General features: G+C 51.4%; 5 protein-coding genes across 5 annotated transcripts; 3 read left to right on the forward strand and 2 right to left on the reverse strand.

Annotated features, from left to right (window-relative positions):
* Positions 1–470: 470 nt before the first annotated feature.
* On the reverse strand, positions 471–914 carry CkaCkLH20_00323 (uncharacterized protein; the record flags this gene model as incomplete). Its single annotated transcript, XM_038883043.1, has 1 exon — positions 471–914. One exon carries the CDS (start codon positions 912–914, stop codon positions 471–473), a length of 444 nt encoding a protein of 147 aa, XP_038751748.1.
* Positions 915–3447: 2533 nt separating this feature from the next.
* CkaCkLH20_00324 (ABC multidrug transporter) lies at positions 3448–10780 on the forward strand (the record flags this gene model as incomplete). Its single annotated transcript, XM_038883044.1, has 15 exons — positions 3448–3625; positions 3686–3709; positions 3762–3887; positions 3950–4347; positions 4406–4509; positions 5525–6203; positions 6251–6530; positions 6590–6823; positions 6880–7658; positions 7717–7879; positions 7959–8947; positions 9005–9276; positions 9333–9433; positions 9541–10002; positions 10578–10780. 15 exons carry the CDS (start codon positions 3448–3450, stop codon positions 10778–10780), a joined length of 4992 nt encoding a protein of 1663 aa, XP_038751749.1.
* A 732-nt stretch (positions 10781–11512) lies between these two features.
* On the forward strand, positions 11513–12985 carry CkaCkLH20_00325 (amidohydrolase; the record flags this gene model as incomplete). Its single annotated transcript, XM_038883045.1, has 1 exon — positions 11513–12985. One exon carries the CDS (start codon positions 11513–11515, stop codon positions 12983–12985), a length of 1473 nt encoding a protein of 490 aa, XP_038751750.1.
* Positions 12986–13358: 373 nt separating this feature from the next.
* On the forward strand, positions 13359–14339 carry CkaCkLH20_00326 (uncharacterized protein; the record flags this gene model as incomplete). Its single annotated transcript, XM_038883046.1, has 1 exon — positions 13359–14339. One exon carries the CDS (start codon positions 13359–13361, stop codon positions 14337–14339), a length of 981 nt encoding a protein of 326 aa, XP_038751751.1.
* Positions 14340–14412: 73 nt separating this feature from the next.
* On the reverse strand, positions 14413–15025 carry CkaCkLH20_00327 (thioesterase family; the record flags this gene model as incomplete). The annotated part of the gene is made up of 2 exons (XM_038883047.1): positions 14413–14826; positions 14879–15025. The coding sequence occupies 2 exons, from the start codon at positions 15023–15025 to the stop codon at positions 14413–14415; spliced, it is 561 nt and encodes a 186-aa protein (XP_038751752.1).
* Between the last annotated feature and the right edge of the window lie 95 nt (positions 15026–15120).

The following is a 15120-nucleotide window of genomic DNA, read 5'->3' on the forward strand; positions in this document are numbered from 1 at the left end:
TGCGGACAGGATGGCAGGGGTACACAACAGCCTGGGTTGATTGGCTCTATTTCTCGAATTAACATCTGCTGCGGGTGTTTAGCCGCCTTTTTAAGTATTTGTCTTTACCCGATTTCGGCGCGTATAACGACACAGGAGCACCCAAGTCTCCATAAAGGATTTTATAAACCGTCTTATTTCATTTTCTTCTTGTAAATGTATTTCATAGGCTGAACTTGAGATTAAGCTGAATGAGCTAGCTATGTATCTCCCCGGCTTGCATACACAAATCCGTGGCAATGATAATGGTCTTCTTTCCAAATAAAGTTCAACGGGTGTCCAAATCTCTCAACCTATTGCCAGTCCATGGGTTGCTAGCCCCACCCAGGAGTTGTTCTCTTTATCTTTAACACTTCTGTCAGTACTGAGCCCAAATATCTTGGAGTTGAGTACTTGCCTTTCGAGTTCTAAGTCCACTTTGCAGGATACTCCTAAACGGTGGCGTCGGTCTCCTCACGAGCCCACTTGACGGGATAGACCTGAGGAGTGGCATCGGTCTCCTCGCGAGCCCACTTGACAGGGTAAACCTGAGGAGTGGCATCGGTCTCCTCGCGAGCCCACTTGACAGGGTAAACCTGAGGAGTGGCATCGGTCTCCTCACGAGCCCACTTGACGGGGTAAACCTGAGGAGTGGCATCGGTCTCCTCACGAGCCCACTTGACAGGATAGACTTGAGGAGCGGCGTCAGCCTCCTCGCGAGCCCACTTGACAGGATACACTTGAGGAGTGGCGTCGGTCTCCTCACGAGCCCACTTGACAGGATAGACCTGAACAGTGGCATCGGTGCCTTCGGCAGCAACCTTGTTGGATTCGATGAAAGGCAAAGCTGTGACGGCAGCTGCCAAGGAAAGAGCCGAGATAACTTGGAACTTCATTTTGTTGTTTGGGGCGAGAAGAAAGCTAGAGTTTGGTCTTCGGCTGCGCAATGGGACTCGATAACCATGTATTGGTGAGCGAGGACAAAGTGACTGTTTTGATGATCCAAAAGTCTCGGCGATGGGAATGCATCAAGGTTTATATACTTACTTACTTACATGGTGTTTACAGATACCGACGCTTCGGCGTCTGAGGTCCTGGCGAATGTGTCTTCGGTTTCCCGCGGATGGTCGGTCACGACCTCGTGCTGCCTGCTAGGTTGCGGGGCTCGAGATGTCGTATCAACTGTGCCGCGTCACGACTTTCTCCTTCATTCTTGCAACTGTGACGAGACTTCGTGATGGAGGAGAAGCGTTTCGATCAACGACGGAAGTAACTTGACTGGGCATCTGGACAAGGTTCTTGCAGGGCTGACTGCATACTAGTGTCTGACCAGGGTGGCTGGAAAGCAGAGCCAACGAACTTCCAGCTAGGATTTTACCCTTTGTAGTGATAAGGTGTATTTCCTAGCTCGTGGGCATGCTACGAAAGTTCCTCCGGAAATCCCTACATTGATGCATAACAGCAGACACGACGAGCTTACTCAAGACAAAAGGAGACGCCGAGGTAAACGACTCGAACTTGATGTAAATCCCATGTCACCTCGATCCCCCGAGGATTTCTCGTTGGTGATTCCGCACCTTTGTCTTTGAAACTTTACTCGCAACTTCTGTCAAATCGACCTTCCTCACAATGCATCTTCCGTTCTTTTCAGACAAACAATCCAGATACTCCTCTCTCCCCACTACAGCAGATGAGATATCATCTAGCTGCAGCAGAGATGATGCGGAGGCGTCAAACTTGCCAGAAAAGCATCATTCAATAGCCTTCTCTTTTTCTCGAGCTCTTGTCTGTCATGCCCTCCTAACCATACTGGGCCTCTCTGCTATGGCTTACTTCATGGCCTGGCAGAAAGCAGGGCCGCGACCACCACAGCCCATCACCTGCCACTGTGGTTCATCAGTCGCCGAAGCACGGGAACTTGGGTGTAAATACGATACACTTTCGGTCTCTTGGCTTCCTGATCACTGCCGTGAAGACGAGCTAGTTGCCGAGTTCGATCGCGCCGGCCCGAACGGTAGCTGGCCCTACTACGCAGACAAGAACGCAACCAAGCCCATCACCATCGAAGACATATCCCGTCTCGCTGATCTTCCTCGTGAGGAAGCAGTCTTCTACACATCAACGGGGTGGCACATCGCTCATTGTGCCTTTTACTGGCGCAAGGAGTTCAGAATGAGGGCCAAGGGTCTTGGGACGGAGAGTCGGTACGACAAGGAGAGTCACATTGAGCACTGCTACGAAATATTCATGGCAGAAGACGCGCTACACGCAGTCAACGTAGCTTCTCCGGTCTGGATAGGCGGGGACGGGCTTGGTGACGCAAATGGCCAACATCACCACGAAACTTGATAGTTGGTCATGTTCAGCTAGAGGCAAGAAATGCGGCGGAGACTTTGTGCATATTGCTCGATAGCCGCTGATCGCTTTTGCATCTTTCCATATCGGGTGCGCCTAAGTATCCATGTACATAAGCAGAATATAATTGAACCACTGCGATAAAGTTCCGCGGCCTGGGGTCCTTTCGCCCCCTGCTAGACCCCTGCCAAGCGCCAACGGCCTGCCTCAACGACCTTCCATAAAAGTAGGTGACGAGGCAATTCAGTCAGACCGACACGTATGTCTGAGAAGGGACTTTGGTGTTGGTCCTGTGCTGCGGCGCTCTCATGCAAGTCGCCTTTTCTCCTTCCTGAAGGGGATCTCGCCCGGTAGGAGCGATCAAGCCTTTTTGCCGGCTCACCTAGTTGAGATTGTCGTGATTCCGATGCCAAAGAGAAACATTTGGTGTCGGCATCTGCGAAATCGACTTGAGAGGCACATCAATGTCCTGTCGGAGCTGACAAGCGTTCATTGGCGGCTGTGAGTCGGGCATGAGGGGCTGGAACCTGGGCCATACCATGGATCATGAGCCCATAGGAATTCCATGCTGCAGAACTTCCTGAATTGTACTCAAGAAGCTTATCTCGGTGTTGTTCCGCACCCCGCCGCCTCCAATCCTGGATAGCTGAACCGTCAACATCCATCCGCAGGAGCCCAGAGACGAACCAATGGAATGACGACGGATGCCAGTTCTGAGTATCCAACTGAGTCAGTCTCGTCAGCGAAGTTAAGCTATCGTTCTCACGAGTGAGAGGTCGGCCGGAAAATGGCACCAACAAGGATAGATCTGCAATGTAACCATCGTGAGAAGGCAAATGGAACCTTTGCGAACATCATGTTGGCAGCTGTCTTTTGGATCACACCATGTTGCCTGAAATGAGCTCAATGTGAGGCACAGTCTGATTTCCGACCGGATGACGGATGGGGATCTGCACGTGTCTCAGACGCTGTCAGCCTGGAGGAAAATGATTTCCAAACCATTTGAGACTCCCCAATCCATTGCAGACGACAGCAACCCAAACGAATTATTTCTCTTTTAAGACTCACCCCAATATGAGCGAATTTGACGAAGCCAGTATCTCTGCTTCGAAGGAGAGGCTGCTGTCACCTTCGTTGTCCGATTATGAGGACGCCCCTCTGCAACAAGTTCAGAAGCCATGTCGACACAAGTACTTCTGGGCTCTTATGCTTGGATTTGGCCTGTCCCTCATGCTGAATTTTGGATTGCTCGGTTATTCACTCTATAGAACCGAGCTATCGAGACCATCAAATCCGGAATTAACCAGCTCAGACGAGGGTATCACAACCCTCTACTGTAAGTAAATCTACACTAGTAGACCCTTCTGAAGGTATCTAACGTCTTCTAGCTCCAGCCAATGACGCTGTTGAGTACAGGTTGACCAAATTTGCGAGCTCAGTAGAAGGAGGCGAGACCGATTTCCAGGGACGGCCCTCGGCCAAATCCAACCAGGCTTGGAAATCTTTGTATGAAAGTAAGAAATATCCTGTTTTTTTTCTGCCTTGAGAGCTGCGTTGACAAGTCATTCTTGAGCAGACAGTTTTACGCACATTACCAAAGAAGAAGCACAGATTCTGCCGAACAAGACCGCGCCCGAGCTTGAGTCCGAGGGAAGCGGATACCTGGTCGTCCTGAATGTCTTCCATGACCTACATTGTATGGACAACATTCGCAAGGGGCTCTACTACTTCCTCGAGCCGCAATGGAACAGCACACATAATCCGTACATCCTGCACGAGTCGCCCGAAGCCGCACTAGAAGATCGCGGGGGCGATCACTTGAGTATCATGCATCTAGACCATTGCATAGACTCGCTGAGGCAGTCGATTCAGTGCACCGGAGATGTTGTCCCGAACGTATTTCAATACAGCCCGAAATACGGTGGTGTTCGGGCTCGCTCTACCGTTGTGCATGAGTGTCGCAACTTCAACAAGGTAAGTAGCAGCCATCCACTCAAACGAAAGGCAGGGCTCTCACACAATCTTTCGACAGATTCAGGAGTGGGCTGCAGAGCGCCACGTTCCAGGCCCCTTCAAAGACTTTGGCAAAGGCCCGGAGCTTGGCAAGTGCGGCATTGACGATCCATGGACATGTTTGTATGAGTAAAATATGACAACAATTTGAAGAGGGTTTATTTTCTCAGCTTCTGGGGCTTGCAACGTGATGCTCATCAAGGCTGAGGTTGAAGCGGACGTGCTGTTGAGCAACAGTATGGCCAGCGATAGCAATGTTCCGCATACTCAATCAATTATTATGTGTCACTACCTTGGCTCAAAGTGGTCAAAAAGTCGGTCAGAGCATAACAGCAGAAAGACAAACGTATGTCGAATGTAGATAAGCAATGCAAACATGTACGCATTGCGCCCATAAATGCACTGGCTGAGTAGTGCTAGGTCTGACAGACTCATGGCAACATTGAACCAACTGAACATGATCCGTTTCGCCATATACCCGGATTTCTACCGGATAATATATCCCATAAATTATGTTCCAAGGCGACATTAGATCTGCTAACAATTTACGCAAGAGATCCGAACTGCTGAATGTGAATCACACTGGGGTCGGCGTCACATCCCTGTACTTACCCCTGGCACATCGTGCTCCGCGAAAGCTCAATTAGGCAGCTGAGATTGAGGCTCCCGTCTCGGCTTGGGCGGCGGGAGGCTCACCCTGCATTGTTCTGTTGGTACTACTGCAGCAAGAGGTGTCAGCTTGTTGGCCCTCCTTTTTCATTTCTTTTCTCCTGCTCACTCTTGAACGGTGTATTGCCAACACCACAAACAATTGTGCTGCGATGAACGTGTCGGCGAACCTTGATGCCTTTGGGCCACAGTTGACAGGACGGTTTGACTTCACGCTTTATTTCGAACAAGCCATTTTGTCCCTCATCCCATCCGCCCTCTTCTTGGTCATCTTGCCCTGTCGGACCACTTGGCTGTTGCGGAGACATCCGATCCAGCGCAGCACTTGGCTTCTCTTGGCAAAGCTTGTATGTGACTTCGAAGGAAGCTCGATGATTGATTCTAAGACCTCCTTCTAGGCTGCGAGTACGGTCCACTTCTCCCTCCAAGCGACTCTCTTGGCACTTTGGTCACTTCCAACGACAATCAGGACTCCCGTCTCGTTAGCCGCGGCTATTCTAGCCCTCATCAACTCGATACTCATTGTCGGCCTGATATATGTCGAACATGACCGCTCAATCAGACCGTCTAAGCTCATCAGCATCTACCTGTCCCTCTCGTCGTTGGTTGATCTAGCCCAAGCTAGGTCGCTCTTCCTGCAGCAGCCCAACACATCTGGACGGATTGGGTGTGTTTTTGTCGCGTCTCTAGCAACAAAGTTCATTCTCGTCTTGCTGGAAGAAATACCGAAACAACGCAAACCAGGAACTTCATCCAAGGAAGAAATCAGCGGGCCGCTCAATAGATCGGTATTCGGTTGGCTCAGCTCTTTGTTCATCCGAGGGTCTCGGGGACTTCTGGCCGTCGACGACCTCGGTATTATTGATCGCAAGTTTGACTCCGCCCGGCTTCTGTCCAAGTTGAGCTCTTCGTGGGATAGGTGTGACAAGTCCGCGAAGCATGCCTTGCTCAAATCCACCTTCTCCGCATTCAGAATCAGCTATGTGGCCCCTATTCTTCCGCGGTTGTGTTTGGCAGCCTTCAACTTTTCCCAGCCCTTTTTGATCAAAAGAATCATTGAGTTTGTGGCCGTGTCCAAACACGCGCAATATCACGAGATCGCAGGAGGTCTTATTGGCGCTTGTTTTCTGATTTACCTGGGGCTAGCAGTGAGTGATTCTCCCCCTTGCCAAGGAGTCTCGTGCTGATTTCTTAGATCTCCAGAGGTATCTACAACCATGCGGTGTACCAGCTCACAACCACGCTTCGAGGCGGACTTGTATCCGTTATTTTCTGCAAGTCTCTGGAACTGGACGCTGCAACTGCTACCAAAGCAGAGGCCATTACTCTCATGAGCACCGATATCGACTCAATCGCCAGTGGGGTCAAGGATCTGCACGAGATATGGGCCAGCGTCCTTGAGCTGGGCGTGGCCGTCTATCTATTGAATTTGCAGATCGACGCGGCGTGCTTTGTTGTCATGATCCCAGCCGTTGGTAAGTGGTTTGGTGACTGCTCCCTGCCACCTCGACTCTATGTACTTATGGGTGACCAGTTTTGAGCTTCGTCATGGAGAGAGCCACTGATGGCATCGGTCCTGCCAGGATGGCCTGGAACGAAGGTGTCCAGGAACGCGTTTCTATAACTTCTTCAATGCTTTCTCAGATCAAGGGTGTCAAGATGATGGGTCTCGCCAACTATTTTGCTAAAACGGTACAGCACCTTAGGGTCAAAGAGCTTGACATGTCCAAGAAGTTCAGAGTGTTCATCGTACGGATAATTCTTATCTGTGAGTCTCTGCATCCACAACACTTATCACTAGTTCGTATCTGACGGCTCCGACAGCCAATCTCTCAGACCAGATGACCCCAGCCGTCGTTGTGACAGCTGCAGTATTCTGGACTCGCGCGGACGGCTTCACCGTATCTCAGGCCTTCACATCTCTAGCTATTGTGGCTTTAGTGTCTACACCTCTGGCCAACCTCATTGGATCCTACCCAACCTTTGTTTCATCTGTCGCCTGTTTCGGTCGCGTCCAGGAGTTTCTCGTACAGGAAGAGCGCAGATCCCAACGTCTTCAAGACGCTGACGCCTCCGAAAGAAAGCCCTCTGCAAACACACCTTCGATCTCTGATAACGCGTCACATCCAGCCTCACATGACCACGCCAACGAACTCAAAGAAATGCAACAAATTCCAGGGCAGTCAGACATTGCTATAAGCTTAGACAACGTGACTGTCTGTTTCGAGGGCAAGGAAGAGCCGATCCTCCGAGGCATCACGCTGTCCATTCCGAGACACAAATACACCGAAGTTACCGGCGTCGTGGGATGCGGAAAGTCAACGTTTCTGAAGGTCATTCTTGGGGAAATTTCTTCAATCGGCGGGTATATCCGTTTCAAACAGCCCAATGTGTCGGTTGCTTTCTGCGAGCAAACAGTCTGGTTACGAAACATCTCCGTCATGGACAATATCATTGGCCAAGAACGATTTGACAAGGAATGGTACGGCTGCGTCGTTTTCGCTTGCGACCTGAAAGAAGACATTTCCAGAATGCCAGAGGGAGACAGGACACTTGTTGGGAGCGGGGGCATCACACTCAGCGGCGGACAGAAGCAAAGAGTTGTAAGTATATCCAGGCCCCTGAATGAGAGTATATCCTCACTGATGTCGTATCATCTAGGCGCTTGCCAGAGCTGTCTACGCGAGACGGTCCATCATCCTCCTGGATGACCCTTTTAGCGCCCTCGACGCTGAGACCAGAGCCAAAGTTTTCAGTCGTCTACTTGGCGAGGAAGGTCTTCTACGGAAAGGCGATGCGACTGTAGTTCACGCCATTCCCGCCGGTACGTCTTCTTGCCTGTTCCTCGTCGTCAACTGTCACTTCATGATTGTTTCCTGAAATTACTGACATGACTCCACTAGGTCCACGCAAGTCGATTGCCGACAAAGTGATCCTTCTTAACAAGACGGGGTCCGTGGAACAAGCAGGACCTTCGATCAATCTTGCCACTGCTTTTAAGGACATTGATTTCGAACATCGAGCTGAAGACAGTACTCATCAGGATGAGAACGCAACTGTGGCGGCGGAAACTCCGCAACCCAAGGCACCAAAAGTCAATGACGAAGACGCTACTCAGAGGCAATCGGGTGACTTCTCACTTTACAGATTCTACCTCCAGTCAATTGGCCCGGCCCTAACCATCACATTCATTCTCTTTGCGGCCACATACATCTTTCTAGGCTTCATGCCAAACATCTGGCTGAGAATCTGGACCGATCATGGGACCAATGATGGAAGCCGCGGCGCCTACTTCGGAGCCTATCTGGCATTCTGCATTGGCACCGTTCTGTTTTCCGGGCTCGCCATTGGGATTTTCTTCGTCGTCGTCATCCCCCACTCGGCTGCACGACTACACTGGCAACTCCTCGACTCTGTCCTGAAAGCCCCTTTGTGGTTCTTCACAACAGTGGACAGTGGCGTCACCCTCAATCGCTTCAGCCAGGATATGACGTTGGTTGACCAGACTCTGCCCACGGCCTTTTTCGAGGTTGTGCTCGACACTCTGGTTGCTATCGCGTCCGCGGCACTTATTGCGTCAGGAGCCCAGTACTTCGCAGCCATAATCCCGTTTTGCGTCTTGCCGCTGTACTTCCTGCAGAAGTTTTATCTGAAGACATCGCGACAGATGCGTCATCTTGATCTCGAGTGCAAGTCTCCGCTTTACACTCATTTCACAGAGACCCTCAACGGTGTTGTGACCATTCGCGCGTTTGGGTGGCAGCAGGAATTTGTCAAGGAGCAGCTACATCTGCTTGATGTTTCTCAGAAACCTTACTACATGCTGTTCTGCATTCAACGATGGCTGGCAATTGTGCTGGATTTGTTCGTCACGGTGATTGCCACTGCTCTGGTAAGAATTCTCCTTCTCTTTGCTAGCCCGTGCTAGTAACTCATTAATCATTCACAGGTTGCATTTGCTGTTAAGTTCACCAATACCACAAGCGGTGGCGCCATTGGTCTATCCATGGTCAGCCTCATGGGCCTCAACTCCAGCTTGTCTAGACTCATTAGTTCATGGACAAACTTGGAGACTTCTCTCGGTGCAATCGCTCGTTTGCGCGACTTTGTCCGCGACACTCCTCACGAAGATAACATCGATGATCAGAGCCTGCGCCCAATCCCTCCAGGATGGCCGTCGTCAGGCGCAATAACTTTTCAGAACATCAATGCTAAATACAAGTATTCACTCAACCCCTCGCACTTCATGAAAAGCTTTGATGCTGATTTCCACGAAGGACCGATGATGAGGATATTCTCCGCGATCTGTCCTTGAGCATCAAGGCTGGCCAGAAGGTTGGCATATGTGGGCGCACCGGAAGGCAAGTCTTCCCCCTGCGTGTTCCAATACTGCAACGTCCACTTACGCTAGATACTCTAGCGGCAAAACATCTCTCCTTCTCACTTTACTCCGTCTTCTGGAGATACCATCGGGATCCATTCAAGTCGATGAGGTGGATCTCTGCTTGCTCTCGCGCGATGCAATCCGCCCGCACCTCATTACTCTTCCTCAAGACCCCGTCACTCTCCCTGGAACTATTCGAACCAACCTTGACCCCTACGAATTGTGTGACAGTCTTTCAGGAGAGAAAGTAATGTTGGAGGCACTGCAAAAGACTTTCCTCTGGGATGATGTGATCAAGCCTCAGGGCGGCCTGGACGCCAAATTCACTGACGTGAGCCTATCCCACGGCCAACAACAACTGTTTGCTCTGGCGCGCGCTATACTGCACAAGGACTCGAGTATAGTTGTTCTGTTGGATGAAGCGACTAGTAGTGTTGATCATGAAACCGATACAAGGCTTCAAAAGGTTATCAGAGACGAGCTTGCCAGCCATACCGTCCTGGCTGTGGCGCACAGGCTCGACACTATCAAAAACTACGATGTTGTAGTGGTGATGGATAAAGGTAGGGTTGTGGAGGTCGGCAATCCGAGACAGCTTTGCGGGCGAGAGGGATCGGCTTTTCAACGCCTCTGCGCGTATTGATTCTGTTCAAATGCTAGGTTCTTCGGGGCGAGTACTCATGGCAGGCTTCTGTAATGAGTCACTCACGCGTGCCATGTGAGAAGCACCTCGACATTAGATACGTCAAGAACGTTGTGCAGTTGCACGCTTCCGACTCTAGATAAGAAATGACTGAGCTTCATATATACGCAGCCACTATTCAATATTCAACACTCTTTGAATATCCAACTAAGCCTCTCCAGGGTCCGAGGGTGTTGGTATCGTCATTGAAGCCTTAGCTGGTCGTTCTGTTCAGCAATAATAGTTACTTTGGGACTGTCCAAACGGCCAGCTTGAAAGCAGGCTACCTCGATATTAGTCCTTATGTTAAGTCGAGTTGATCCATGTATCCTGCAAAATCGGCACGCACAAGCCCCGAGGACTGAAGTAGCCAAACGCTTTATACACATAAAGTTCTTCTCATAGTCTTCCAATGGGAGTAAAAGACCCACTGGAATGTAACGACTTGTCGTTCAGTCATTTTCTGCCGGAAACCTCGCTGTCCGCCGTTCGAGGCTCGCGATTATCAAGGCGACGGTGATGACGAGGGCGAGGGCGAAGGCGAGAAGAGGGGCAAGGCGGAAAGGGCTGCTGTTGGTTCGATTAGATGGGTCAAATTCGATGAAAGCCACCCGGTTGTGGATTTTGCCGATCATTTCTTGGATGTTTCTCGCACCTGAAAAGCCCATTCGTATCACACAATGGTTTACTACCTAGGATGGCCGAGAATTGAGGACATTCAACTCCGCCGACTCTCCATAAAACCCACGCCAAGTCCCCGTACGTTCGGTCTCCGCAAAGCAGGTATCAGCACGCACTTGAGAGACAAATGCGAGAAGTACTTCATGATAAGATGACATTAGTTCGCGAATGCATCCACAAGCTATCCTTCCGCAGCTCTATCACGCCTCCCAACCAGTGCTCAAGTACAACTTCAGGGCTTCGAAGCCACTAAGATACCGTCTTCTGCGAATGAAAACACCATCCAAGACAGACAATCAGCCATGTGATACGATAACGTACTGTGACTTCAGGTTTGTGTCACTAAGGTGAATCTAAAAGTCGCGGATCTTCTAAACTCGCAGTTGTCGGAGACCGTGACTCACGTCGACCTTTGCTTAGAGGGCCATTCACGGAAACTTACGACTCAAGAGTTCAGTCGGACCTTTGCTCTGCGGGTTAGGCCCGACACAACGGCCTTTTCTGCAATTCCTAAACGCGAGGCAAGTCTCCAAGAGTTTGGATTTCTCCAGTCTCATCCTAGGCTGCTCATAAAAAGGAATCAAGGCAATGCCTTGCGACAAATCGTAGTCGTTTGCGACATCACAATCTTTTCTTTCTCCGCGCTCTTAAGTTTTAACGGAACCACTCCATCGCCAACATCATCATCAAAGGCATCACGCGACATAAACATGACTGGAAAGTACATAATCACCGGTGGTCATGTCGTCACTCTGGACGACTCCCTGGGCGATTTTGAAAACGGAGCAGTACTCGTCGACAACGGGAAGATAATCGCCGTCGGCAGAGCTGAAGACATATGCGATCCCGATGCGGAGCTCATTGACGCCACGGAGGGCGTGGTCATACCTGGCATGGTCGACTGTCACCGCCACGCCTCGATGAGTCTCACTCGGGGCATCGGCATTGACCAACACCTGTGGCACTTCCTGTCCAACACTTACACCCGATGGCTACCGGCCACAGGTGTAGAGGAAATGCGAACTTCGGCATTGGTCGGCGCTCTTGAGGCGATCGAGAGCGGAGTGACTACCATTATGGACACGTGTGAGTCTTTTCATTCTGCCGACCACGCTGAAGCAGAACTCCAAGGCTTGAAAGACTCGGGAATCCGCGGATTCTTCTGCTACGGCATGAGCGGCGACCAGTATGGAGACGTCCCTGCGGGCAAAGCCGGATGGGAGGCCAGAATGGCCCACGTGGAGAGGATGGCACAGGAGCAGAAGTCGCAGGATGGGCTTGTTCGTGTGGCTCTGCACCTCAGTCAGGGCGGTACGATCCCATTCTCTTGGACAGGCGATGAAGTGAAGCTCGGCCAAGACCTCGGGATGCTTTGCTGTTCCCACACCAGCGCAGTCTTCAACTCCGTTCTCACCAATGACCTGGAAGTCCGCGCGGACAAGGGTTACATGCTTCCAGGACACGTCTACATCCATTGCACAAGTGTGAACGACCACGAAATGGGTCTCATCGCCACTACCGGGGGCAAAATTGTGCTCGCGCCCGACACCGATATCCAGATGGGTATGGGGTACCCTCCCCTGAGAGGGGCTGTTGCACACGGCCTGAAGCCTGCCCTTAGCATCGACACTTCGAGTGCTACTCCGCCTGATCTGCTCTCCCAGATGCGGCTGCTACTTCAAGTGCAACGCGGATTGGACCACAACGTCGCCCATCTCGATAAACGCATCTCGTTTGAGATGGGGTTTGGGGCCCGAGATGCTCTTATCTGGGGGACCCGGAATGGCGCAGAGGCTGTCGGCCTCGGAGACCAAATTGGTACTCTTACCCCTGGGAAGCGTGCCGACATCGTCATTCTTACCAGCATACGCGCCCTCAGCGGATCAGCCAATCATCTTGGGACAGCCGTGCTTCATTCAACACCTTCCGACGTCGATCTGGTCATGATTGACGGGCGTATTCGCAAGAGAGATGGAAAGCTGGTGGGTGTCGATGTCGCAGCGATCCGGGCCAAGGCGCGAGAAGGGCTCAGGCGCATTCAAGATAACCTGAAGAAGATGCGCGCAGAGATGTCTCCTGAACAGGTTGAGAAGTTCTTCAGAGACGGTGAGAGGGCCTTCCGAGTCAACATGGCGGACGCATACTCTCAAGGAGCTGAGGTCGGTGACTACCTCCGTGCCTAAGCCAGCTGCGGTGGAGCACAAAACTTCATAATGGAAAAGGAGTGTGTTTATGATTAATCATCAAGGATTACAAATAGAAAGAAGACATCGTATGCCAAGACGTGCTTAAATATTGTTGAAAAGGTGTCTTTTGACGGGTGTTTGATGAAACAAGGCCTTGTCATCAAGTGCGTGAGGGTCTGGACTCGGACAATTGGCTGCATTCCGTCCGAAGCTGCGGCCCCATCAATCCAGACATCGAGATACGAGAAAACCAGTCCCTCTATAAGTACAGATCTCCGCAGTCTCGGCGCCTCTTAGAAAAGACGGGGACATCAATTTCCGGCGGCGTTCGTTTTCATTTGCATCTCAAGTTCCCTCACAAGCAGCAGCTATGGATCTCTCAAAGCTCACCAAGAAGTCCTTGGACTCACGGGGTCTAACTTACACTTACTACACCTCTTCCGCGTCTGGCTCGAAACCCACTCTGGTACTTCTTCATGGTTGGCCTGATAATGCGCAACTCTGGGCTGGTCTTATCAACAACTTTCTCATCCCGCGCGGATATGGAGTTGTCGCTCTCGATAACTTAGGATACGGAGAAACCTCGAAGCCCACGGATCCCAAGCTTTATGCTTGGAACCACCTCACGAGCGATGTGATCCGTATTCTGGATGCGGAGGGATTGGATACCGTTATATCGGTCGGTCACGACTGGGGAAGTTTTCTCTGCCAACGTCTCTACAACTTTTACCCAAACCGCGTGCGCGGTTTAGTCACAGTGAGCATTGCCTACTCACCGCCGACCACAGCCTTCAACCTGGACATGGCAAACCGAGTCACAAAGGATATATACGGCTATGGTTTACTCGAATATTGGCACTTCTTCACGGCGGACGACGGGGCCAGGCTAAAGAATGAGAACCTCGAATCGGTTTATGCGGTTGCCTTTGGCGACCCGCTGACTTGGCGACAGAACTTCTGCAGCCCCGGGGGCATGCGGAGATTCATCAGCGAGGGTCGCACGCAGCCGACGCTGCCATTCGCCACATCTCAACACAAGGAGGAGTTCATGAGAAGATTCGGCAAGGACGGCTTCGAAGGCCCTTGCTGTTGGTATAAGGCGCAGACCTTTGGTGTCCAAAATGAGGCCGACGCACTGGTGGCCGACAACGCCAAAGTCTTGGTGCCGGTGCTTTACTGGGGTGGCCAAGACGACCAGGTCTGCAAGCCCGAAGCTCTACAGCCAAGCATCAACGCCGGTCTCCTCCCTGAAGTCACTAGCAAAGTTAGGGAGGGTGGACATTGGGCTCTTCTTGAGAACCCGGTCGAGTTTGGTCAAGATGTCTTGTCTTGGCTGGAGAAACATTTCTAAAGTCAACTACAAAGCGGGTAGTCGTCTCGCTGCAGCATAGCGAAGTCCATCAGAAGTCTCAACTCATCCGCCATTACAACTTGCCGGCAATTGTGTCCGTATTGACCTTGTGATGCTCGCACGTAGCCAGAACCAGGTTGTCTTGGACTCTTCGCAGCGTTCCCTTGAGTAAAGACAGGTTTCGCCCAACGTGAACGATTGCACACTCGACTCTACACTGGTCGCCGGCTTTAGCGGGCCGCAGGTAGTTGCAGTTGAGAGCGCGAGTAACACCGAGACGTTGCCAATGACCAGGTTTCTCGTTGACCGTAAGGAGAACCATGGACGTGAGCAAGTCGAACAGCGTGGCTATGCAACCGCCATGGAGTGTTCCGATACGGTTGCAATGGGCCATCTGAACCGCGAAGGTGAAGACGATGTAAGGTTGGGGCTCGTCAGGGAACGCGGATTCCAACTCCACGAACGGTAGAATGGAGAGACCCCAGTCCTGCAGATGTTTAGCGGTAAAATGTGACAGCTGGAGTGCCAAGTGTGCCTACGCCTTCCTGCCATTCATTGTCCCAGTTCTTCTCCATCTGAAGCCATGCTCGCAGACGGCCTTCGGCAGACGAATTGCTGCTGTAAATGTGTCTCAGGTGCACCGGCAGATGCTCCAAAGAGGAACTGACTGATTTTTCATTGGTCATCGCGTAGAATGGTCCTGATTTGCGGTTTCCCAGGGATGAATCCGACAGGGATTGATCGGCGAAAGCATAGCTTTTCAATTGCGAACGCGGCACGC

This window comes from Colletotrichum karsti (assembly GCF_011947395.1).
Source record: "Colletotrichum karsti strain CkLH20 chromosome Unknown Scaffold1, whole genome shotgun sequence".
Classification (NCBI taxonomy): Eukaryota; Fungi; Ascomycota; class Sordariomycetes; order Glomerellales; family Glomerellaceae; genus Colletotrichum; species Colletotrichum karsti.